The following is a 26,275-nucleotide window of genomic DNA, read 5'->3' on the forward strand; positions in this document are numbered from 1 at the left end:
GCAATTTTTGAGGATTACAGCCTCTCTGTGGAATACTGTCAAGGCTAGAAGTCTGTTTACCAGGAAGTGTTCACTGAAACTGCAACACCATGCATAAAGCATATGGAGCTATAGAGAGGGGGAAGTATCTTAATCTCAAAGCAGAATATTGAACAAATGGTATAGGAGGACAGTAGATTTCCATTGGCTCTTGCTTGCATCAGCTCTGCTTGTGCAAATTAGTTATTGCTAATTTGCCTACTGGCTCATGACACATTTCTAGTATGGTTTTACTTGAATGGCCCACCCATTTCAAGCATTACTGCAGTAAATTCTATTGAGTATGGGACTGATATTATGGTTGACAGTTATTGCTGAGGGAAAGAGAGCAGAAGTGTGAACTTAATGTCCTGCAGTAGAATTGCATTAGATATATTGAGATGAAATAATTAGCAGCACAAAGGGATGAGAAGTATAGGTAGGCTAGTACGCATTTCCAGATTGTAGCTATGGGCTCATTGTTTCATGTAGACCAGTCTTCTTACAGTGTAGTTTGCAACCAGTCTAATTACTATGATGCAGTTCACTGTTATCTTTACGGCACACATTTATTTGAACTCTAGGCATCTTCCATTTTCAACCATCCTAAATTACTGCCAAGTAGTGTATATTTGACTTGTGGTCCACTCTTGTGACCATTAATGAGTTCTGGTTATGTATAGTTTAAAAACAGTTTGAAAGAGTAGCCTGCTGCCTGCAGCTACTACACTAATCAGCCTCAGACTGAATGAAAATATGACTTTTTCCACACTGCTTGCACAGTACAATGAAATTTATGGCTGTCTCCTTGTTCTCCTCTTCCTCCTCTGATGCGAGGGAGGACAGTTGAGAGGGGTATTCAGACACACCCAGAGACACTGGAGAAAGTTTAGAAGCAGCTTTAAAGGAGCAAGTGGAGCATTCCAGTTTGGTCTTCTGAGAAGTGTGCAAAAGGGGAGAAAAAAAAGAGAAGGAAAATGAGTTGGAAAGCACACATTTTCCCCCTTGCCTCTAGCATGCATGTAATGATTGAAGTGTAAGGAAAGTATTGATTGTGCCAATACTTCTCCTTTGTCTAATGTTGCTGCCTCTACTGCTTCTCCGCCATGTCCCCTGCCCCAAACTATGAGATTGGTGACTGGGTGGGCTTTCTTGCTGCATTCCAGATACTTCTTGCTCAAAATGACGCACTACATTTGCAAAGAAATTAATCTCCTGGTTTGGATGCTGCTTGTCTGAAGGGCTGGAAGTGGTGGGAAGTAGGAGCAGAGGCGGTTCAACTGCCAGGCCAACTAGGCACTTGCCTGTGGCACCATCTTGTAGGGGGTGCCATTGAGGACTGGCCCCATGGCTTCTCTCCTCTGCAAAGTGCCCAGGAACGCCTTCCCGGTGAGAAGCCCTGGAAGGCCCTGATCCTCCCCTCCCAGCTGTTCCCTGTTTGGGGGGTGTGTGTGTGCCAACATTCGAGGGGGAGGGGGCGGCAACATTCGGGGGGGGGGGGGGAAAGCAAAATTCTTATTGCCTACTCCTGAAAATTACCTAAGGACAGCTCTGAGTAGGAGGAATCCCTCCAGGGTTTCATATACAAGATACAGGCATTCTTTCCCTCTTCAACCCTGATCACCAATCCCTCCTCTGGAAGGGAAGGAAATCAAAAAGCTTTCTTGGGAACTTCATGAAAGCTCTTTAGCACTTCCAGTGCCATTGATTTGAACAGGGAAATTTACTAATTGCGAGCAGCCTTCCATGCAAGCATACTTTTGCTTCCTGTGGAAGTGCATAGTATGAATTCTGTTAGTAATCATAACTAGATTAGAACTATTGAATCTGGGGCTGAATAGTGGATTGACCCAGGGGTAAATTGTATTAATCTAGTGGGTCTGCTCTACTTGAGACTGCCCGTAGGTAGATTTTTGTGTGTTTGGTAGCAAATTATGTATGTAAGAGATAGGTTTGTGTTTCTCACTTTTTAGAAACACTTCTACATTAAGTAAATAAGCACCCATAGTTTAATGTACACACTTCAAAAAGTTAAACAGTTATATAATTCTTGGCATTGAAATAAGCCGAAGAATAGTGTTTGTTTTCAGAGTTCTGTAACAGACCAAAACTTCTCTGTTCCAGCACTATGGACGGGTAACTTTCAAAAAATATCATGAAAACTTACAAACTGAGTTGATAAGACCCCATGAGAGGACACTAAAAAAGAACATCTGTCTTACAAGCAATGAAAACTCTAGAGCTTTATTTATAGGGATTTGATAAGACATCATCTACGGGAGCCTGAGCAATTCAGACCAAGTTCTGGGATAGCTGGAATATGAATCCAGATGCCTCATTTGTTTGGAGATTAGATTGATATGCAGCAGAATGGTGCTCGGTCTTTGAAACATGATCAAGCCATTAAGTTTTCCACTAGAGATTTACAGAAAGCTGGAAGTGTATGAAATGTTTTATCCATATGTCCCTACTGTCTTCTAAAAATACACAATTCACAAACACTGAAGAAAAAGGTATCTGCTCAGATCTCATATTGCTTCAACAACAAGAACTAATAATGCCAGAACCATGGCATAAGAATATGAATGACAAAATGGCAAATATAGTTGGGTTGTAGTTTGGAGGAGACTTATTTTATGAGTAGGGCAAATCATTGGGGTGTAACATTTTGAGCTGTTAATTTCATCCATCCTTTTCCTCCCCCTTTTTATGTTATGATTATAATAAATATAACAGTGAAACCAAGTGCTTATAACTCAGGGCCCATCCAGAGAGGCCCATATAGAGATCCTAGGATCTGTCTCGGTTTTACCGGAAGCGTCCTGATGCCATGTATGGTAAAACCAGATTAATTAAATTCCATGCTAAGATCCAGATCATAAGGTAAGATCCAGGTCTTACCAGGTGTGGGCCCTGTGAAGATTGAACTTGGGGACCACGTCACGTGATCCCTGGGCCCAATCCACACAGCCATCTCAGTTTTTCAGGCTCTTGGAGCCCGAAAGACAGAGAGGGCACCCACCATCTCCCCTCGAAGCCCCAAATTTCCCTGTAATGGTTAAGTAAAATTTTCCTGACTGCCATAAGTTCCCTCCTCATGTTCTTTTGGCATGAGGAAACAAAGTGCCAGGAGATTGGGGGGGGGGGGGCAATGAGGGATTATTTGGGGCCGGTGGGACTGATATCCACACCAAATCGGGTTTTTAAAGTCTTCTTCAGCACGGATTTTAGTCCTGTCTGGAAGTGCCCTCAGTTTTTATATGAATAGGGATCTAAAGTTAGAACACTACCAGAACTTTAGATAGAAAAAAATGAAGGCTTTGCCTATAGTTATCTAAGTATAGTCGTAGTTTGTAAATTTTTTAGTTCAAGTAAAAAAAAAAGGTTTGCTATTCTAGACTTCAGGGTTTGTGTATTTTTGGCTGAATGTGCTGTTCCCTTGGTGTATAGTTTTGTTATGGTCATGTCACAGACACATTTTATTGCATTCTGTCATGGATCCTTTCCATGTACAGATCTCATGAAAGGTCCTTGGTCATTTGCTGGGCATAGATATCAACATAAGGGAAATTTCTGTTGTAGAGCTCCATATGAATATGGAAACCCAATACAACCAGGACTGATAGGACCAATAAGTTGTTGAAGAAAATATGAGCCAGAGATAGTACTGTGTTCTGTTGAACTGTGGTTGCCAGGTGAGCTACCAGGTGTTCTGTCTCTCTTGAATATTAGTTGTACAGCTAAAAATGTACAATTTATGAAACAGTAAAAGGATCAGCTGTATTAAATGTTACTTTTCAGATTACCCTTTTTAACCTTTTGATTCCAGTATCCTTGGTCAATTTCTCCCTCTTTTTTGTGGGTTAAACTTTTGTGGATTTTATTTTCCAGATTTGATTCTTTATGAATCCCCAAGTCTTCCAGGATGACATCATGGTCAACTTCCAGAAGAAGTTGACCATAGAGTTGCTCTGGCAGATATAGAGATTCTAGAAGAGGTGATTATTTTATTTGTCTCACACAACCCCCCCCCCCCCCCCACACACACACAAACACACCACTTTTGTATGGGGTCCTTCACCCATACCCCCTGTGAAAGTGGAGGACCTACTGTACATTTCACTCATCTGATTAAGTCTGTTAAAAGCCACTTAGTTATGCTGAGGCAGTCCTAAGAATAAAGAACTCATTCTGCAGTGCCTGCAGCTGTTTTAACTTTATGGTGATAAAAGTATCAACTGAGTTAATGTGGAGTAGTTGGAAGTGTGACCTAGTTTATCCCTGGTAATGCCCATATTTCATTGACCTTTCTCCTGCAAACACATGTGAGAGCCAGGCTTCGTGATGCTTTTATTTGTTTTTAAAAGCTAATGACCGAGACAAGGGAAGAAGGGAAATGTGCAAGGCATGTTTAAGGAGGAAAAGTTTAGGGGAGTAGTAGAGTGTGCCTGAAACATATAACAGCTGATGGTATGTCTTAAATGTACCCATACAAATGAATGCAGTTGTAAGTAGAAACCAATTGTGGAGGTTTTGGTATGTTATGACTGTCATTTGCAAAATTCTTCATTTGTCTGTGCTTCTCATCACTGCAGATGGCCTTGGACTGGTTCACTGACTTTTAGGATTAGTCCGTTATCTGCAACAGGCTTGCTGGCAAAACTGATGAAGCGTCTGCATGGTCTGACTTGTGTTTCAATCTTCTAGCAGACTGACAGTATAGTGACGTTTTCTAAGTCTCAGGAGAGTAACTTATCTATTATTTTAACCATGTTTGTTATGTGGAAGACTATGAACATTTGGCTAACTACTTCTATGGATTCACTTGTGGTTTATTCTCTCTAAAGAGGAAAACCACACAAGCTCTCCTTGTCCATTGTCAATGCTGATATATAAATACAGTAGAGTCTCACTTATCCAACACTCGCTTATCCAACGTTCTGGATTATCCAACGCATTTTTGGAATCAATATTTTCAATATATCATGATATTTTGGTGCTAAATTTGTAAATACAGTAATTACTACATAGCATTACTGTGTATTAAACTACTTTTTCTGTCAAATTTGTTGTCTAACATGATGTTTCGGTGCTTAATTTGTAAAACCATAACCTAATTTAATGTTTAATAGGCTTTTCCTTAATCTCTCCTTATTATCCAACATATTCGCTTATCCAATGTTCTGCCGGCCCGTTTACGTTGGATAAGCGAGACTCTACTGTAGATAGATTGAAAGTCTGACAAGATTGGATGAGCTATATCCTATATACCAGGGATTCCCAAACTAAGGCCCGGGGGCCACATTCGGCTCATAGAAGCCATTTATCCAACCCTCACCTCCTCCCTTGCCCAGTGCGCACCTTCCAGAGCTTTGCTTGTTTATAATGGTATTTTTATTATTAATAATTAATTAATTATCAAGGGGGTGTTTTGCTAGTGCTTTTGGTGCACAAAGGCAGAAGGGGGCTGGACTATATGGCCCAAGGGGGTCTATTATTATTATTATTATTATTATTATTGACACAGACATTGTATAACACAGCAAACGAGATACATATGCTGGATTTCGTATCACAAAATCACAAGTTCCCAAGCGTTTAGGGCTGTGTGATGTATTGTTGTTGTTGTTATTATTATTATTATTATTATTATTAACAACATTGAGGCTGGGTGGCGATCTGTCAGGGGTGCTTGTGATTTTGGTGCACAAAGATAGAAGGGGATTGGATTAAATGGCTCAAGAGGTTTCTTCCAACCCTATTTTTATTATTATTATTATTATTATTATTATTATTATTATTATTATTACTATTATTACTATTATTATTATTAACATTGAGGCTGTATTTGTTCCTGTTTGGTTTTTTTACTTCAAAATAAGAGATGTGCAGTGTCCATAGGAATTTGTTTATAGTTTTTTTTTCAACTATAGTCCAGCCCTCCAATGGTCTGAAGGACCGTGAACAGGCCCCCTGTTTAAAATGTTTGGTGACCCCTGCTATATACAGTTGTCCCTTCACATTTGTGGTTTTGACTTTTGTGGATTTGATTTTTCACAGATTTGATTAAAATATTCTCTCTGGGAATCTTTAGGTTATCCAGTGTGGTTCTATGGTCAACTTCCTCCAGTCATTCTGAAGGACCTAGAGAGAACACCTCTTGAGATGATAGTATAATAATATAAGAAGTTGATTTCTTCACAGCTGTTAACTCTTTCAAGGTTTCAGATCTGATTAAATTGTTCTGGGATGGGGAAATATGAAGTGGCCAGCTAAATGCAAGTGTGGCAGGAACAGACAGTAGATTTTAAGCTTTAGTTGTTTCTGTTTTGGACCTTTTTGAGAATCTGATAGAAGCAATGAACTCCTTCCAAGAAAAATACACACAGTTTTCAAAGCAATAGGAAGAAAATCAAAGGAAAAAAAAAGATCTTACATGGAGACAGTGGAGGTTCATGGAACTGAAATTAAGAACCATACCATAAAGTGACCAGTCCAAATAATTCCTCTTGTAAAAAGTAGTGGTGGTGGTATTTTCACATATACTGTGTAAGAAATAGGGATAGCATATGGTGTAGCATTAGACCAAGGCTGCTTGCTCAAATCCTTACGTGGTTATAGAACTCACTAAATACCTTGAATAATTTGTTATTTCTGTATAACTTGCTGTACAGCATGTTAGTGGTGATATTATTAGCAGATTGAGAAAGAACGGGCCCTTGTATGCTATTCCAGGTAGAATACAATGGAGCAGGTAATATAGGGATGAAAAGCACATTCAAAAATATTCAGAGATGGTTGAAAAACCATAATAACAATCCCTAACTGAAGAGAATATATTCCACAATTGGTGTAGTTTAGGACTAATTCTGTGCAAAATTGGCATATAATTTTGTGTAGAAATCATCATTTTCTGCATGGAAAACAATATCTAATGTAAAAATACTTTCTGTACAGAAAGTGTTTATTTTTACTCAGAAAAATGCTGTAATTCGTAATTTATTCTGTATTGAATTCATACACAGTTAATTTGCATAGAGGAGAACATTTTCTGTGCAATACAACTTTTTAAATTTGAAACTTCAAGATTTTTGAATTGTGCCTAACTTTTGAAAACTATGATTTTCAAAGATTTTCTCGCAGCAGCGAATGCTGGAATTGCATTCTCCTTTATAGATTTTAGAGCTCTCTGTCTTGAAATTCTAAATGTTCCTCCCTTGACTGCTATTCCTAGGATTCTATATGATGGAACCATTATAGTCAAAATAGAATACAATTCTGTAGTGGAAATGGGACCATAGTCAGCAAGCCTGGAGCAGTTTTATCAATTTCACCATTGATAATTCAGCTCTGATTGCTGGTTAGTATGGCAGGCACACAATTGTATTAACATTTTTCAAATTGTTTGTTCTAACTGAAGACAACTGCATAAAACGATTACTAAGCAAATGCATTTACTATATAAAATTACTCTGATAAAGTCTAATGACAATTTACCCGTAGACCCATTCTTCAGTCACATCTGTTTTTTAAGTATCAATTTCAAAATTAATGGTAACTTTGGCTTTAAAACACACATTATAGGCTAAGCGTGGGGAAAGTGTCAGTGCCTCCTATTGTGATTTTGCTTAACACCTCCCACCCCCCAACATTCCCTTGAGGATGGGGGGAAATATCAAAACTTTTTTGCATGGGAAGTGTTTTTCCCAGTAGCAAATGACATAGAAATTCAATTCTGGATGTCTAAAACGATTGTTCGCTATACTCTAACAGAACTTGGAGATAGATAACACATGTGTCAAACTTTAGTTAATATATAGAGACAGCACAATATATTTCTGGGTATATTAGCAGCCCCGGTGGCGAAGTGTGTTAAAGCACTGAGCTGCTGAACTTGCAGACCGAAAGGTCCCAGGTTCAAACCCTGGGAGCGGCGTGAGCGGCCGCTGTTAGCTCCAGCTTCTGCCAACCTAGCAGTTCGAAAACATGCCAATGTGACTAGATCAATAGGTACCACTCGGGCGGGAAGGTAAGGGCGCTCCATACAGTCATGCCGGCCACATGACCTTGGAGGTGTCTATGGACAACGCCGGCTCTTCGGTTTAGAAATGGAGATGAGCACCAACCCCCAGAGTCAGACATGACTGGACTTAACATCAGGGGAAACCTTTACCTTTACCTATGTGGAGCATAGACTATAATTTCAGTTATAGATTGATTAATGCAAACCATGGTTTGTTGTTACCTCTGAATTTTATCTTGGGGAATTAGGAAAGCCACCTGTAAATACTCCTTGTCTGAGAAAATTATATTAAATTTCTGTGTCTCCTTAAGCCAACAGGTGACTTAAAGGTACATGGGCTCACACACAGCATTTAGCTTAGGGGAAAACTCCTCTAATTTTGTAGTGAAGACTGACCAATAGTGTGTATTTACCAGCATGTACTTCTGTTGCTGTGAACTGCTTAGTTCAAATTATGTCACCTAAAGTAAACAATCTTTTGTCTCCTTCTGTTCTGAAGCAGTTATGCAAACTCAACCTTTGTAACATGGGACCAAAAGATAGCATCCTGCCTAGTTCTGACTTTTTTCAAAGGTGATAATTTTTATGTAATTTATCTGCTAGTGTGGTGTTACGTGACATGGTCTGAGTGTTTTGTGCTATTAGTGAAGTAGAAATACTTCTTGTAGTCCTCTATAAAATTATTCTTGCGGTTTTTTGTACTTTCTCTTGAAGAAATATCTGTCTATAGAAATGCATATACAGTATCTTAAAGTTCACCTTGAACTAGTTTTGAAATCTAAAGCTGAAGCAGATGCTTCTTATTTGATTGACATTTCACTGCATTTTGAAGTGAATATTGATTACTTTTCTTGTAATAATATTTCAATACACATCTGTATTCTTGTTTTGATATTCTTTGCCTGTGAGTCATTTAGGGACAATTTATATGGAAAAGCAGCATAAAAAGTGGACCACCAGGATCAATACAATAACATTTTTAACATTGAAGACTTAATTTATACCAAGAGTGTTTATGTATTATAACTGTGAGATAAGACTTCAGTATTTTCTCAAATACTTTTGAATAGGACCTGTTTAGCAGTCCATATATACTTTGTCCTTGTGTAGCTTTGTATCAAGATATAGCCGGCTACATCCTCTTTATGGTTCATAGGCATAATGTATATAATGGACATGATAATAAACTGCAGTTAATCCTGTACTCATGGACCTTCACTACTTCCATCTAGCTGTGGTGAGAAAACTGGAATGTTTCTCTTTTAGCTTAGCTTTAAAGTGTAGTTAATTTTAACTTATTTTATGTAAATTATGTAGGACATTTGTTTTTCCTAACGTTAATTAAGATATGGTTTAGGACCACATGAAACATCAGACTGATTAATTCGAAGTGGAAGCAGAAATGCTTTGAGCATGACATTTGAATGCAGCCAGTGTTCTCCCAAGGAAATCTGAAGTGCAAGTTCTCAGATACTGGGAACTAGGCTTGTGCAATTCAACTGGAAGGCGATCTGGTTTTGGCATCCAAATTTTGTTGGGCACCCAGATCTGTTTTTTGGGATCCTCCTGAAAATCAGCAAATGGAAATATCTGTTTTTGACTAGGCAGCTGAAAGATCCGGGAAGATCCGTCCAATTGGTGGAAATGGGGAACTTACAAGGCTCCCCTTTCCATTCCTGGGATCCTTTCCCTTTTTGCCTTCAAGAGCGTCTGGGTTTCAGTAACAGGGTTAAGGAAGCACTCTTCCTGGGACCCTTTCCTTTTTTCCTTTCAAGGAAGTCTGAGTTTGAGCAATGGGGTAAGGAAGCAGTGTGTAACACATGCCATAATGTTCTTCTATTCAGATTGGCCCAACAGGCAGGGCTCACAGGGAAACCCTGCACGTGTGATGTCGAATAGGGGACGAGGAGCTGTGATTGGCTGCCACATGGTCCTGTAATGGACGAAAAATGTGATGGCTGAGCCCTTACCATTATGGCCATTTGACCAAGCCGAAAAAGCCAGATTGGCCGAAGGGAACCAACCACTCTGAATTCGTGCACAAACCTACTGGAAACAGGTTAAAATTCATGCAGTTGTTTTTTCTCCCATAGGCTATGTGGGTTAAATCTGATGGGAATTGCCATTACAGTAGATCTACAGAACATAATGTTGGAGGCACACATGCAAATCTGCTTGTATTTATATTAAGATAGTTGCATGTGCACATCATTGCATATACAGTCCAGTGCATAAGGGAATGATTTTTTTAATTTAAAAAACCTTCTACCGGATGTCCCCTGTCTGCCCTTCATCTTGTTCCAATATAGAGGAGGCCTGTGAGGACAGTGGGGGACCCAATCTCAGAACTAACAGGTCTGTGTGGGAACCTGCAGCCAGGTCCCAGGATTTATTATCTCCATTTAAAACCCGCATTTTCTTGCTGTCTGGAAGCATCCTCAGTCTGTCTGATTTACGGTGATAAAAGGGTGAATCTTTTAAATTTGCATTGCCAAAGCAGAAGGAACTATCCTCAATTCTGGGTTTTTTTTAGTCAGTATTCTTAAATTGGGCAAAGTTTCTATTTGTATTTTTGTTGTATGTACTCTACCAAGAATAATTCCTCTATAATGCCCATTATATTTAATGGGGATTGAGGGGAGCAGTGCATTTGGATTGACCTATAGAGTTCTCATTTCATGATTAATTAGGCTATTTTTGCCTCAGCTTCTTTAGAAATCTTATGCTTGTGTTGTTGGGTTGTATGCTAAGCATGTTAAGAGAAGCATAGCCTCACCTTCTGTAATTCGTTTTATTTTTAGGATTATCCTTTTTGTTGCTACTAGAGTGTTTGTAGTGAAAAAGTAATATTTCCCCAGAGTATTTCAGTATTCTTCTCACACGCACTTTAGACTTGTAGAATCACAGAGTGCACGTTACTTGCAGAGGCTCTTTATTATTTAGAATCTTTGTCAGGTTTCTTCTAACTTGTGAAGTCCTCATGAATAAAGTAGGCATACAAATAAACATGTCAGTCTTATTATCATGGGGAAAGGGAGAGAGGGAGGTTAACATTATACAGCAAGCTCTCCATACTCATGGATTCTGTATCTCCAATTCAACTGTCCACAGCTTAAACATATTTTTAAAAATTCAAAGTGGACACCTTGACTTTCTGTGTCATTGTATAGAATGGGATTTGAACATCCACAGAATTTGATATCCACAGGGGTCCTGGAACCAAACCTGGATACCAAAGGTCAACTGTAGATATTGTTGAATATGGCAGAGTTGGAAAGAGTGGTGATTTCTGGATACTAAGCTAAGCACATGATCCTCACTGCCCCTTTTGCCATGAATCGTGATATTATAATGTAAATAGGGCTATAGTTGCTCATGAATTTTTCAAGGTATGATCAAAGAAGTACTAAATATGTGTCTCTGAGGCTGTGGTGACTATTTTTTCATCACTGAAAAGGTACCACCCACCTTGTGATAGGCTTATTCCTCCTTCTCCTTCTTTTCCTTCTCCTCTTTTTTGACAAGTTTGTGTGTCAGTTTTAAACAGTGAGTTTGCAATAAACTCAAATTAGATTTTTATCCCAATTTCTGTTTGATATCACCAGCTTTCCCTCCAGTAAGGTCTTGGAAGATTTCTAAATATGCTTTTGTTACCTTAGCCCAATGTGAGTTTCTTTGGGTACCATATAAAAAGGGGCATACAAATAAATGTGAGTGCTATCACACAGAGTCATAGAGTCATAGAGTTGGAAGAGACCTCATGAGCCATCCAGTACAACCCCTTGTCAAGAGGCAGGAAGATGACATTCAAAGCACCCCCGACAAATGGCCATCCAGCCTCTGCTTAACAGCCCCCAAAGAAGGAGTCTCAACACAATAAAAGAAAGTCAAAGATGATGGTTAAAGTGGTCTTTCTGAAAGATATAATGATTCTCAGGTTGTTCTGAACAGACAAAAGATGGGATCTTCAGCCCACTAGTCAATCTGTCAAATAAATTGAGGGTACTGTTTCATTATCAGGGCGGAGGCCACAAGAGGGTGCTAGACAGAGAAGGATAGTCCATTTTATGGGGGGAAGGGGTTGAAGGAGTAAAACAATTTCCTCGTTTTCCTGTTATACGCCCAGCCATGTCACCTTTGTGGAAACAACCATTGTTTATGACATAGGATGTGTGTATGTGTGGGGGGAATAACCAGTGAAAATGGGGGGAATGGTTTTCCTCCTTCAAATCCCCCCACATAAAATGGACTATCCTCTCTGTCTAGCACTCCCTTGTGGCCTCCACCTGGATAATGAAAAACTGAGTTCTTGATTGAACATCTCACTGTCAGGAAAAAAAAAATCAGGAGAAAAATAAAAAGAGTGATTTTTTTTAAAAAAGCAATTGTTATGGAAGCCCTATATGTATTTCATTTAAATGACTACTGTATCCCATTGTCAGTACTTATGCCACTAGTTGAGAACCATTGCATTACAAAATTTGTAAAAAAAAAAAAATCCAGAAGAAACATAATACTTATTTAGGTAGCTTCCTTGTTTTTGGAATGTTTGTACTTTGTAATACTGAATACAGGTCTTTGGTTCAGAAGAATGTCCAATTGAAGAACATCGTTTGTCAAACTTACATTTGCTTTTCTCACTGCTGGAATTTTGTTCTTGTAAGCCCTTATAAGATTGCTGAACACTTCATTTTTCCACTTTGCTATATATAACATTGTTGGTGGCTCTGTTCCCATTCTTATTACACAAGTTATCATTGTGGCTTCTATATTTAAGAAAAATGAATAAATGCATAGAAGGTAAAACTAAAAATTTAAACTTGCTAGAGTTTATAAATGCGAAAAGTGCCCAAAAGTTCCATAAGAAAAAAAATCCACCCTGAGCTCAATATCAGTATTTTTTATTGATGTTTTTGACAACCGATGTATAGGGAAGATTATTAATTGGCTAAAACTGAAATAAAATCTTTTAGTTTTTCATTAAAGAAGATTCAAGGAAAACTGATCTAGCTCTTCATGTATACATTTAATTGAAGTTTGTAATTAATATAATTGCTAAACATGCAGAAAACAATGTTTATACATCTTGTGCAACAAACTTCTATACACTGGTTACAGAATTTTTCTGACACTATAGTTTGGCTAATTCTGAACATTTTCAAAAATTAAACTTTTGACACAGAAATGTTGTATTATTAGCAGCATGGGATAAAATTGGGTCATTTTTTCCTAGAGGTGTATGATCTTAAGGAGTCCCTGGTGGTGCAGTGGGTTAAACCACTGACTGCTGAACTTGCTGATCAAAAGGTCAGTGGTTCGAATGCGGGGAGCAGGATGAGCTCCTGCTGTTAGCCCCAGCTTCTGCCAACCTAGCAGTTCGAAAACATGCAAATGTGAGTAGATCAATAGGTACCGCTCTGGTGGAAAGGTAACGGTACTCCATGCAGTCATGCCAGCCACATGACCTTGGAGGTGTCTACGGACAACGCCGGCTCTTCAGCTTAGAAACAGAGATGAGCACCAACCGCCAGAGTCAGACATGACTAGACTTAATGTCAGTGGAAAACCTTTACCTTTTATCTTAGATTATCTTTACTGAGAAACTTTGTGATTGCTATTCTCTCAATCAAAGGATTTTAAGAAAATACATATTTTTATGTGCTAAATTGGAATACTGTGTCAGACACAACCCAATTCCCAGTACATATAATGTATCATAATATATTTGCCTTGCGAATGTAGAAGTAAATGTAGGGAGAGGGATTTTAGGATCCCTGTGGTAGCTTTTTAAAAAATGCTACGTATTCACCTATAAAGCCAGCTAGACATTGATAATTTGTAGGGTCCCAAGTGTGTGGATGAGCTTGTGATATAGAAAGAAAGGATTGATTAGGCACAAGGGGATATTTCCCTCCATAAACATCTGATGGGCTGCTGTGTATGGATTGCAGATAGACCAGTTCTCAACCTGGAATCCCCAGATGTTTTTGGCTTACAACTCCCAGAAATCCCAGTCAGTTTACCAGCTGTTAGGATTTCTGGGAATTGAAGGCCAAAAACATCAGGGGACCCCAGGTTGAGAACCACTGAGATAGATCTTTGTTTCCTCTCAGCAGGGTTCTTCTTGCAATATTGTAGAGCTCCAGCTTGAGACTTTGGCAATTTGATCTACTAATGTGTGTGAGCTGTGCTATTACTTCTGTTCTTTGATGCTGTAGTTATTGCTTGATGCACTTAAACGAGAATGAAATCTTCAACTAGTAGTGTTGGAATGGAAGGCTTATTGGTTTGGCTGCATTCACACTTCAGATTCCTTAGTGGTGATGAATGTCATATGGTAGGTAGCTTGTAATTTAGAGTGGTTAACAAAGAAATTTCTTCATAGCAGAAATTTAACCCACAATGACCTTATTAGGATTTGTATACCTCAGAAAAGCATTTTTTCCAGTGTAAATCAAATCCTAATGAATTCCATGGAGAAGAGATTACAATACAGAATGGGTATGAGTTCTTAAAGGCTGGATTTACACTATATGCAGTTTGAACTGGATTATTTGGCAGTGTAGATCCAGCCAAAGCCCGTCATTGTGCAATTCTGTGGAAGCCAGTATTTTATTCTATATTCTGTTTATATCTTGCTATCAGTCAATGTGGAATCCAAGGTGGCTAACAACTAGGGTTGCCAGTTTGGATACTTTGTAGGGTTGCTATAATCGTAATTCTGAACATGGCTTTTGCCTGATTGTTGATGGGTATTGTGGAGCAATGATGACCGGAATAGAAGTAAGAAGAGAGATCATAGAACTCTCATCAAATCAGTTGAGGGTCGTTTTCTAATTTACCTTCCAGACTCCAGTATTTTAGCAGCCCCAATCAGGCCTCCCTGGTGGAAATCAAATTGGGCACTTTTATTCTTGTCATCATTGCTTCACACACAACTTTCAGAAGCAAGGCAAAAATTATGCTAGAACTGAAGCTGAAAGTTGGAGTTTGGAAGGTAAGAAATGACAAACATCTCTGTCCATTTTGACAAAACTTTATGGTGTTTTTTTGTCCTGCTATGCAATCTCTTCAAGATTAAAGTTACAGGAGCCCTGTCCTGTATCTAATCTGACAATCCTACGTACAACATAGATTTGTTTTACAGTATGGATAGGTTTGTAGACATAAATACATACACGTCATGTATAAAAATATTAGCACTGGTTATTGACTTGTAGATAGATAGTTGAACTGATCTCTCCTGCCCCCCTCTCCCAGTTGATGTATAATGCCAGGTAATGTATTCTAGAACATCTACTTTACCAGTTGCTTATATTATTTAGGAGTAATGTTCGAATAATATTTGATGAAAAGTTGATTAACATATTTTGGAAGAGTGACATATAAAGAACCTAGAGAGTGGACAGACTGATAACTTGTATGGACGATGGTCTGTGAAATTAAAAACTTGTGTTTATCACTAATCTATTACAGTAGAGTCTCACTTATCCAACACTCGCTTATCCAACGTTCTGGATTATCCAACGTATTTTTGTAGTCAATGTTTTCAATATATCATGATATTTTGGTGCTAAATTCATAAATACAGTAATTACTACATAGCAGTACTGCGTATTGAACTACTTTTTCTGCCAAATTTGTTGTCTAACATGATGTTTTCGTGCTTCATTTGTAAAATCATAACCTAATTTGATGTTTAATAGGCTTTTCCTTAATGCCTCCTTATTATCCAACATATTCGCTTATCCAACATTCTGCCAGCCCGTTTATGTTGGATAAGTGAGACTCTACTGTATATATAACTAATGAAGTGATTGAAAGTCAGCATGGTGTAGCATTTTGAGTGATGGATTAGGATGCTGGGAGACCAGGGTTTAAGTCCTTGCTCATCCATGGAAGCTCACTGGGCAAGTTACACATTCTTAGGCCTCTTCTACATTGTCAGATAATCCAGGTTATCAAAGCAGATAATCCACACTATCTGATTTGAAGTGGATTATCTTAGTCTACACTGCCATATAATCCAGTTCAATGCAGATCATGTGGATTTTATTTATACAGCAGTGTAGAAGGGGCCTTAGTCTTAAAGGAAAGCAATGGTAAGCCCCTTTGGAAAAAAAAGTTATGTGCTTACACATAAAAATATTTAAGAAAGCATTTCAAATATAGGTATATCAGGGTTTTTTTCTATATTGAAGAAATGTTCAAAGCGATTTCCCAGCTATCTTTTGCTAGGTGTCTGTACCACAGATCAAATTACAAAGGAATATACCATTTGAAAAATTTAGCACTTCTTAAATATCCATCTTGGAGTATTGGTATTGGCCATATTCAGATGTCATACTTTTTTTTTCGTGTCAGGAGCAACCGGAGTTGCTTCTGGAGTGAGAGAATTGGCCGTCTGCAAGGACGTTGCCCAGGGGACGCCTGGATGTTTTGATGTTTTTACCATCCTTGTGGGAGGCTTCTCTCATGTCCCCGCATGGAGCTGGAGCTGAAAGAGTGAGCTCATCCGCGCTCTCCCCGGGTGGGATTCGAATCTGGCAGCTTTCAGGTCAGCAACCCAACCTTCAAGTCACTAGGCTTTTATCCCCTAGGCCATCGGAGGCTCTTAGATGTCATACTAAAGTAACCTTTTCCGATCTAGTGCCCTCCAGATGTTTTAGATGATAGTTTCCAGCATAGTTGGCAATGCAGGGGAGGGGTCAGTGGGGGCTAGAAGGTTTTCTTCTTTCTTACAGCTATGCTGTAGTGGGAGTGAAAGGTGCACATTTGTGTTGCACCACATTAATCTAGGAGAGCTGTTTTTTATTTCACAGAGACCCCCCTAAAGTATCACAAGTCATTCCTTTGAGAATTAAAAGGAAGTTTTCAGGTAACACACACACACACACACGTACATGTGCAACAATTGTTACAAACATGTGGCTAGTTGGATTGTTTTTCTTACATCACACTAAGCACATGGCCCTACTTCAATTTAGGAATTAAAGTGATGTGGTGCAATTTCTGGTAATGCAGGGAGTGATTGCATTTCCCCCACCATATCTGTGTATTGAATGGCATCCACTCTCTTTAGACTAGCCATTCCCACCATATTCTGGCATGTGAGGAGATCAAATTCTATATTTTTGCAAGTTCTCTTTGGTTTGTGTTAAGTATTTTTGGTTAGTTATAAGTGATCTAAAATAGTCTGTTACTGAGGTGTTAAAATGAAGTTATGTAAACCTTTTGCTTTTTAAATGGTGTGTTAACCATCTCAATTTGACATCTCTTCCTGAGAAATTCTAGGAACTGAATTCTTAATAGTTTCACAATTTGTCTTGTGCTTCTGCCACTGGTTGTTCTGAGAATAGTTGGTATATTTTCATGAGATCTGCATCTGTTCAGTTCCTTTTTCTTGTGGAGAATGAACTTTGAAATAGTCGGTATGGCTGGGATTAAGTTGCTATCAGGGGACTGGGATGTAGAGGAGACAAGAACAGGGAGCCCAGAGGCACAAAGGCTAAGGGGAGTAGACTGAAGCAGGAAACCTGAAGTGAAGGTGGATTAAGTGATTTGAGGAAAAGGAGACAGGAAATTGAGGCATAGGAAGGTTTTTTTGTAGGGCAGAAATTGATGCTTTCTGATGTGCACACGATAGGATAGGAATGATTAAAGAGGAGGGGATAAAGAAGTTAAAATTAAAGGAAAAGGTCAAGGTTGGGATAGGGTCATTATGTCAGGAAAGATGCTCTTTCAAGTAGGTTGGGACAAATCTGATGCATTTGAGGTTGTTTTGGGTTATTTCATGAGCAAAATTTAATCTGCTTAAGAAATCTACAACTGTTTTTGGAATTGGGGGGCATGGTCTGAAGGGCAATAAAAGAGAATTGTTTTCTGTTCAACTTTAAAAAGTAAGACAAAAATCTGTGTAGCAGGGCTGAATTTTGCAGGCTGTTTACATAGTTTGGCTGCAGGATATTTGGTGGATAGAAAGATAGATAGGGAAGAGGCGCGTGAAGAGAGTGTCTCGGCATCACTGGGCATAAGAGAGAAAAGGCCATCTGCTTTACTTGTTAATATTTTATCCCCTCTGCTCGTGTGCACATTTGTATAGGAATAAAGAATAAAAATAAAAGAAATACAGTAGAGTCTCACTTATCCAAAACTTGCTTATCCAACATTCTGGATTATCCAACGCATTTTTGAGTCAATGTTTTCAATACATCGTGATATTTTGGTGCTAAATTTGTAAATACTGTAATTACTACATAGCATTACTGTGTATTGAATTACTTTTTCTGTTAAATTTGTTGTATAACATGATGTTTTGGTGCTTAATTTATAAAATCATAACCTAATTTGATGTTTAATAGGCTTTTCCTTAATCTCTCCTTATTATCCAACATATTCGCTTATCCAACGTTCTGCCGGTCCGAGACTCTACTATATAAAGAGATACATCATAGCGAGAGACTGAAATGGAGGTGCTTTGGATACATTGTAGCCACCTGGCTTGTCTCTTGGCTGTGAAGTAGGGAGGGGATAGGCTGTGGAGATCTGCTGGGTTAGACTGGTTCGAGCTGAACAGCTGAGCCAGGGTGTGGACCCATGTGTGGGAGCTCAGGGGTTATGGAGTGTGGGCTGTTGCTGGTCCGTTGGAGGCTCGAGGAAAATTGTGGGGACGGAGACCATTTCCAATTCATCTGGCTTCCATCCTCGGGAAACTATGATTCCCACGGAGTTTGAACAATGTCTCCTTTTTATTAGGGTTGGGGTTGGTTGTCCTGGACAATAGAATGCCTCAAATTTGTTATCACTAGGCTTGGAATGAATATACGGTTTTGCTCTGCAAAATTGCTGTTTCTGCACAAGTTTTTTTTCTACAAAACTGAGATTGTGCACAAATAATTCCATGTGACTGGCTCCCCTCCCAATGCAACAAATCTCATGCAAAATGTCTATTTCTGCACAAAATAAATCGTATATTCTCACTTATAACATTTGGTCAGACATTAACATCCTTAGCTTTCAGTTGGTTATCTTAAATCTGTTTTGTGAAAATATCTTTTGAGATATTCTGACTCAGTTTTTCAAAGCTATTTTTGTTTGTCTGATTTCCCTTATAGGAGTAATTATGTTCTCACAAATGATGTTCCTACATGAAACTGCTTTTTTGATGTTGCGTTTTTCCCTTCCAGCCCAAATAATCCTCTTTCCCCCCCTTTATCTTAAAAACTTAAGGTGATATTCAGTCAAGACAGTAAAGGCACAGGGTCCTTTGATAACCTTGTCCAAGGATTTTTTTTTCCAACCATGTAAGATATTTCTGGCTCATTGGCCCCTGTGATTGATCAGGCACCAAAGGTGCCCATTAATCTCAGCATAATACATTTTTATTTTACATTTTCTGGAAATATATGACTTAAGGATACTTTTTATCATAGAGATGTGTTGAGAATCGTCATTGGACTGGAGGCTCAGCTTGAGTCTATGGTTCTTCTAGTTGCTTAGGTTGATTCAGTTAGTTCTCATGAAAGGCAGCTTTCTAACAAGATATCTTGCCATGATCACAATTCTTTAATTTACATATATAATTAAAGAATAATTAATGGATGCCCATCCCAATGTTTGCCGAATCTCATTACAAATGGGAATGTTGAGTTTAACTTTGGGTTTTGGAGTTGCTGTTATTTTGAACATTTGAAGTGACAACAGTCTGGTTCCTTAGGGGTTGTCATAATTATGTCAAGGCATAGTTATTTTAACTATGTATTTGCAGACTAGTTTCATTTATGGGAATGCTTTTTTGTTGTTGTTCTGGACTAAAAGGATAACAAAACAACACCCTCCCGCCCCTCATAACCATTTATAGATGCAAGGAAACCTGGATTCTTTTCTTGTTGGCACATACCACCTTCCTGAATAGCTTTTTCATAACTCTCACATAGCAAAATCAGACAGTGGAAACAGTTGTTTCTCTGACCTTGAAAGGTACACTCTTGAGTGCTTGTGCTTCCTATCTTTCTTTGGTTATACTGCCGGCTGTGAGCAATTTTCCTAAATGTCTTCCTGTTTTGCTTTGTGCTGCAAGTGTTTCTTGAAATACTTTGCTTTTGCATTTAGGTGATCCAAACTTCATTTTTAATTTCTAATCTTGCTGTGTTTCTTCCTCTTTGGTAGATAAAAATGGCAAAAATGGAGGTGAAGACATCTCTTCTGGACAATATGATTGGAGTTGGAGATATGGTACTACTCGAGCCCCTCTCTGAGGAGTCCTTTATCAGTAACCTCAAGCAGCGTTTTGATCACAGTGAGATATATGTAAGTATGATGTAAATAAATTTCATATAAATGCTTATTTTAAAATGCCCATCCTTAAATGGATGCTATTCTGTATAATTAGGGACATGGATTTAGAATCCCAGAAGTAACCTTTTTGTAAAGAAAAAGTTACTTAAGTAGTGTGTTCATACTCAAAACCAATTTGAAATCCTTGCTGGAAGAAAGTCAGAATATTAATTAAATAAATACATAAATAAATAACTGTGTGTGTGTAGAAGGGGATGAGGAATTTAAAAGAAAATAAGCAGCATTTTTCAAAATTTGCTTTCCCTCACATGGTCTTAGCCTAGAGTAGTGGTTCCCAACCTTTGGTCCTCCAGGTGTTTTGGACTTCAGCTCCCATAATTACTAACAGCCAGTAATATGGCTGGGATTTCTGGGTCCCAAACACCCCGAGAATTAAAATTTGGGAACAATTGGCCTATATGAATAATGTGTTAGCTATTTAACAATGTATTTGATGGATTGTTGTAAACTGTTATCTTGGCTACATACTCACTGGGGAAGGTAGAAGCCAAAACATTTAGTCTATTAGTTGAACTACTATATTATCTTTCTTAATCCCACTCGCATATACAGGAATGTTTGTGTTGTTATTGTTGTTCTGTGCCTTTAAGCCATTTCCGACTTAGAGTGACCCTAAGTGGACTCTATCATGAGTTCTTATTGGCAATATTTGTTTAGAGGAGGCATCTTTGCTTTCATCTGAATCCGAGACAGCAAAAGTTCACTGCTTATATGTGTATATATGTATTTATGTGTTTCTCTTAGATTTATGCTTTCTATCGTTAGATTCATTGGTGCTGAAAACAAGATATATCAGTTTTTATTTTGCTTATCGAGTTGAGGAAAAGCAAAGACTCTGGATGAATGTTAGCTTCTGTACTTGTCTCTTAGAAATAAATCAGAATGCTCCCACTTCCCAAAAAACTTTATGCAAAACCTTTAAAAAGGCCTAGACTTCAATCCTCTTTATCTGTTAGATCATTATTACCATTCTTGATGATGAGATACCATAATATCAAGTGTGTTGATTGAAAGCTTTTTGGGCTTTTTAGACCTATAGTCTCAGTGTATACCTACAAATATAAAGTCAAACTTACATTGTTCAAGGAGCTATGATTGGATCCAATTTCCAATTATGTGTATACTGTGCAGCGTATAATAATAGTAATCACCATCATCTTTATTTATATCTGACCCCCTTTCCCCAAAGGGACTTGGGGTGGCTTACAACAAAAATTACAGTATATGTAATAATACTCAACCAGCCAAGACAACAAAATTAATCAACCAACAAGAGGCAATACGCAAGAGGCAAAAACCAGTTCCTATTAATAAAACAGTTGAAATCCAGTTAATATTGGGATCAGTTGAAAACTCCATCACTTAAGTTGTAGTTAACCATTGTCAAAAGCCTGCTTCCACATCCATGTTTTTAGTTCATTTCTAAAAGTTACTCAAGTGGGAGCCTGTCTGATCTCTTTGAGGAGAGAGTTCCAGAGTTGGGGGGCCACTACCAATAAGGCCCTTTCTCTCATCCTCACCAGCTGCGCCTGTGAGGATGGTGGGACTGTGAGTAGGGCCTCCCCGGCAGACCTCAGGGCCTGAATAGGTTCATAGGGGGAGATGCTGTCCCGCAAATAGGCTGCACCCGAACTGTATACCTCCATCCTATAGGTAAATTGGAGTCCCCTTATGTTGATGGATTTGAGTGCTGAGCCTAATGCCAAAATAGCTGTTATTGTCTGTTGGATTGCAGGATTTTTATTTTTTAGACACAATCCACTTGGGAGGTAGGTGTTTATCAGGCTTGCTGAGAATAGTGATGACTTACAGTTGTACTACAGAAATTAACAGTACTGTTTGTTTTGGCAAAATAACAAGTGTTACTTTCTTAATTAGCTGTGAAATATTTGCCTTCTAGGTGGCAGTGTGTGTTACTCAAAACAGGCTTGTGTTGAAAAGCTTGGTCTGGTGCCAAATTATTTATTTTTAAAAACCCACAGTCTTTGCAAACAAGCATTAACATTCTTATCATGGACAGAGGAGGGAAATGATGAAGCAGCCAACCTATGTGATCAGGGTTGTTGTTATGTTTTCCGGGCTGTATGGCCATGTTCCAGAAGTATTATCTCCTGATGTTTCGCCCACATCTATGGCAGGCATCCTCAGAGGTTGTGAAGTATGGAGAAACTAAGTAAGGAAGGTTTATATATCTGTAGAAGTTCCTGGGTGGGGAGAAGAACTCTGGTCTGTTGGAGGCCAGTGCGAATGTTGTAATTTATCACCTTTGTTAGCAATTAAATGGCCTTCCCAGCCTCCTAGCCTGGAAGAATCCTTTGTTCAGAGTCGTTAGCTGCCCCTGATTGATTCCTGTCTGGAATTCTTCTGTTTTCAGAGTGCTGCTTCTTATTTACTGTTCTTACTTTGGAGTTTTTTTAATACTGTAGCCAGATTTTGTTCATTTTCATAGTTTCCTCCTTTCTGTTGAAGTTGTCCACATGCTTGTGGATTTCAATGGCTTCTCTGTGTAGTCTGACATGATAGTTGTTGGAGTGGTCCAGCATTTCTGTGTTCTCAAATAATATACTGTGTCCAGGTTGGTTCATCAAGTGTTCTGCTATGGCTGACTTCTCCGGTTGAATTATTCTACAGTACCTTTCATGTTCCTTGATTCGTGTCTGGGCAATGCTGCTGCGTTTGGTGGTCCCTATGTAGACTTGTCCACAGCTGCATGGTATACGGTAGACTCCTGCAGAGGTGAGAGGATCCCTCTTGTCTTTCGCTGACCATAGCATTTGTTGGATTTTCTTAGTGGGTCTGTAGATAGTTTGTAGGTTGTGTTTCTTCATCAGTTTGCCTGTGGTTCCCTTGATGTATGGTGCCTGCTCTTTGAGAATGGACCAATGAGATTAAAGGGAAAGACTTTATGGTATAGTGCCAATATAAACTAAATATTTTTTTTTGTTGTGCAACCTGAGCTATGTTTTAGTACTACCTAGTTGGTGTTGCTTCACATTTCTTATTTTCTAAAGAATTCTAAGAATGTTATTTCTGATCCAAATCATTTGCATTCTATTGCTATGTAAATTTCCTTGCCTTCTTTCTGCAAGGACGTTGCCCAGAAGAAGCCCGAATGTCTGATATTTTATGATCCTGTGGGAGGCTTCTCTCCTGTCCCGGCATGAGGAGCTAGAGCTGACAGACGGGAGCTCACCCCGCTCCCCTGATTGTAACCGCCGACCTTTCAACAGTCAACAGTCCTGCCAGTACAATAGTTTTAACCCATTGCACCACTGGAGGATCCTTTTCTGGACTGTAGCTTATTTCTTCAGTTGCCTGCAGTATTATGCAGCTTTTTAGGTATACACAGAGTACACATTGTTTGGAGTGCGATTAAAAGCACTGAGGACAGGAGGAAATTACATAGACAAAGTACTATTTGTAGTAATTACTGTATATTGTTAGCATTGCCCATACAGAGAACTCTTGCTGAGAACACGGGCACCCTGGGACTAGAGTCTCTTTTCTACACTGCCATATAATCCAGTTTCTGTTCCAGATTTTCTTCTTTGAACTGGATTATATGGCAGTGTAGAGTCATATAATCCAGTTTAAAGCATATCACCTGGGACCAGAAACTAGATTATATGGCAGTGTAGATCCAGCCTGAATAAGATAATGTTATAATCACAGATCTTTTCTTGTATTCCTTCTTCTTTTACAACTCTCCCTGTCCTCCAGTCCTGATAAACTGCTAGTATTCTTCTCTCAGGCTGGATCTACATAGCTCTAATGCCAGGATCAGATTCTGGGATATAATTCAGTGTAGATCCAGCCAGTTCCTAAAGGCATGAAATGCAGCAATGCATTCCAAAGTATAGCTGGTATTATTTTAAAGTTGTGATTGAAGCCAGAACTTACATTCGAGTCCCTTTGGGGAGATGGGGCGGGATACAAGAACAAAGTTGTTGTTGTTATTATTATTATTATTATTATTAGTGCAAATTTACATTCTTTATATATGTTATGATCCATAGGAGTGAGGAAGGAATTCGTTGTCCTTTTGGTTTTTCGAGCATTGATTTAAATGGTGTGTGTGTAATCATGAAGAGATAATGATGACCATAATTTTGGGGGAGGAAATTGTTATTTACTAGTAAGCTGGCAGCCTACAATATTTCCTCAACTTGTTTAAGTGTTACTGTTGAACCAGCTATAGTCAAATCTTGCCATCGGGATTTGCTTACATGAATATTTGAGAATAGCCATAACTGTACAAGCTAGGGCCAGTATTTACATATGTTTTTATCTTGGCTGGTGGATATGTTGCAAATATGTCAAATGTTCAAATTAACAAATGAGGAATGCTAGCTACAGCTTGTGTTACATATGGATGCCTCTGATGTTAGAGGAGTGCAGATGACAGGTAGAACTGTTTCCACAATTTCCAAGTAGCACTTTTGGGGTTTACTTATTTAAGGCTATTTTAAAAAATCACTTTTCCAGGTGGCCTCCCCTCACAAGGTGACCTACAAGATGACAAAACCTCCTAGGTCTTGCTGGTAGTACATATTTAATTTTGGCTGATTATGTATACAGTGCCCTTATATCAATTACAGACTTTGTTTTTCCTGAAGAAGACTCATAGGATTGAAACACGTTTAGTTTATTATGTTTTATCTCTGTTCTTGTTTAATAATATTTTATGAAGTGTTAGTATTATTAACTTTTCTATTTCTAGATGGTGAAAAGTATTTTACTTTGTTTTTTGAACCCCTGTTTTATTTTCTGTTGAATAAGAGCAGTTCATTGTGTTTGTACTGTTAGAGAATTACAAAACATGTACTGTTTGTATTGTAGGGCTGACTAAATAGGAATTACTTTGAGAAATCAGTGTCTGTATGTAGTACTCTAGTTTTATTTGTAAAAGAGATTTGGATTTGCTAGTCCCAAGGAGCATTTCAAGGCCTGTTCTGGGCTCTGCTTGAATATTGATGAAATATTAACTGCTGGTTTATAAAACTGAAAATTTTTCAGAATAGCATTTGAATTCACTTCAAGGGGAAAGCTGTCAGGGACTTAGTAGTAATCAGTTAGGACTACTCCTTCATTTTGTACGTGGTCATAGAAACAGGAGTACAGTAAAAACCTTTGTTTATGCAAGCCACATATCTGTCTGATTCTGTCTATGCAAGGACATGTGGAGAGGTCACCTCAGGCAAAGGCCAGAGAGAAAATCTAATGCAGATTTAATTTCACTTAATCTCATTGATATTAGACCTTTTAAGCATGCTCAGTACTTTGCTGGAAAGTGGCCTGCTTATTAGAAGTTTCTGGAATTAAAGCGTTCTAAATAGTGAACAGGACATGGAAAGCACACATTCATGTTGTTTATTTGGGAGTGTTAGCATTTTCAAACAAGAATTCACAAATAATTGTTTTCCTCCATCCCCCAAATGATCTATGATATCAAGTGTACAGTGGGTGACTACAGAGTGTACATGCTTCTTTTATATTGTTTATTTTGATATGAAACGGCAGGTTTAACTCTATGGGTTGAATCTAGAAATTGGTTACATGAATGGAAAAGGCTTCTGTTCACAAACAGAAAGTTCCACTTATGGCAGGACTCTCTTTCCCCCTTCTTTTCACATAAGCAGTGGGAGTACCTTTGTTCCATATAAAAATATATTATGGCCTGTCGTATACCATATATATTCGAGTATAAGCAGACCCAAATATAAGCCGAGGCATCTAATTTTACCACAAAAAACCTGGGAAAACTTATTGACTTGAATATAAGACGAGGGTGGGAAATGTCGCCGCTACTGATAAATTTCAAAAATAAAAATAGATACCAATAACATTACATTAATTTGAGGCATCAGTAGGTTAAAT

At 38.5% G+C, this 26,275-nt stretch overlaps 1 protein-coding gene across 5 annotated transcripts in view; it reads left to right on the forward strand.

Annotated features, from left to right (window-relative positions):
* The window catches only part of myo1b (myosin IB), a 147,819-nt gene that overhangs the window by 15,953 nt on the left and 105,591 nt on the right, over positions 1-26,275 (forward strand). For all 5 annotated transcript variants that reach the window (XM_003217414.4, XM_016991464.2, XM_008104772.3 and 2 more), the window contains exon 2: positions 20,210-20,350. In XM_003217414.4, the coding sequence (XP_003217462.2) occupies positions 20,216-20,350 (135 nt within the window). In that variant the 5' untranslated portion in view covers positions 20,210-20,215. The remainder of the gene's footprint in view (positions 1-20,209; positions 20,351-26,275) is intronic.

The sequence above is a fragment of the Anolis carolinensis genome, chromosome 1 (assembly GCF_035594765.1).
Source record: "Anolis carolinensis isolate JA03-04 chromosome 1, rAnoCar3.1.pri, whole genome shotgun sequence".
Taxonomy (NCBI): Eukaryota; Metazoa; Chordata; class Lepidosauria; order Squamata; family Dactyloidae; genus Anolis; species Anolis carolinensis.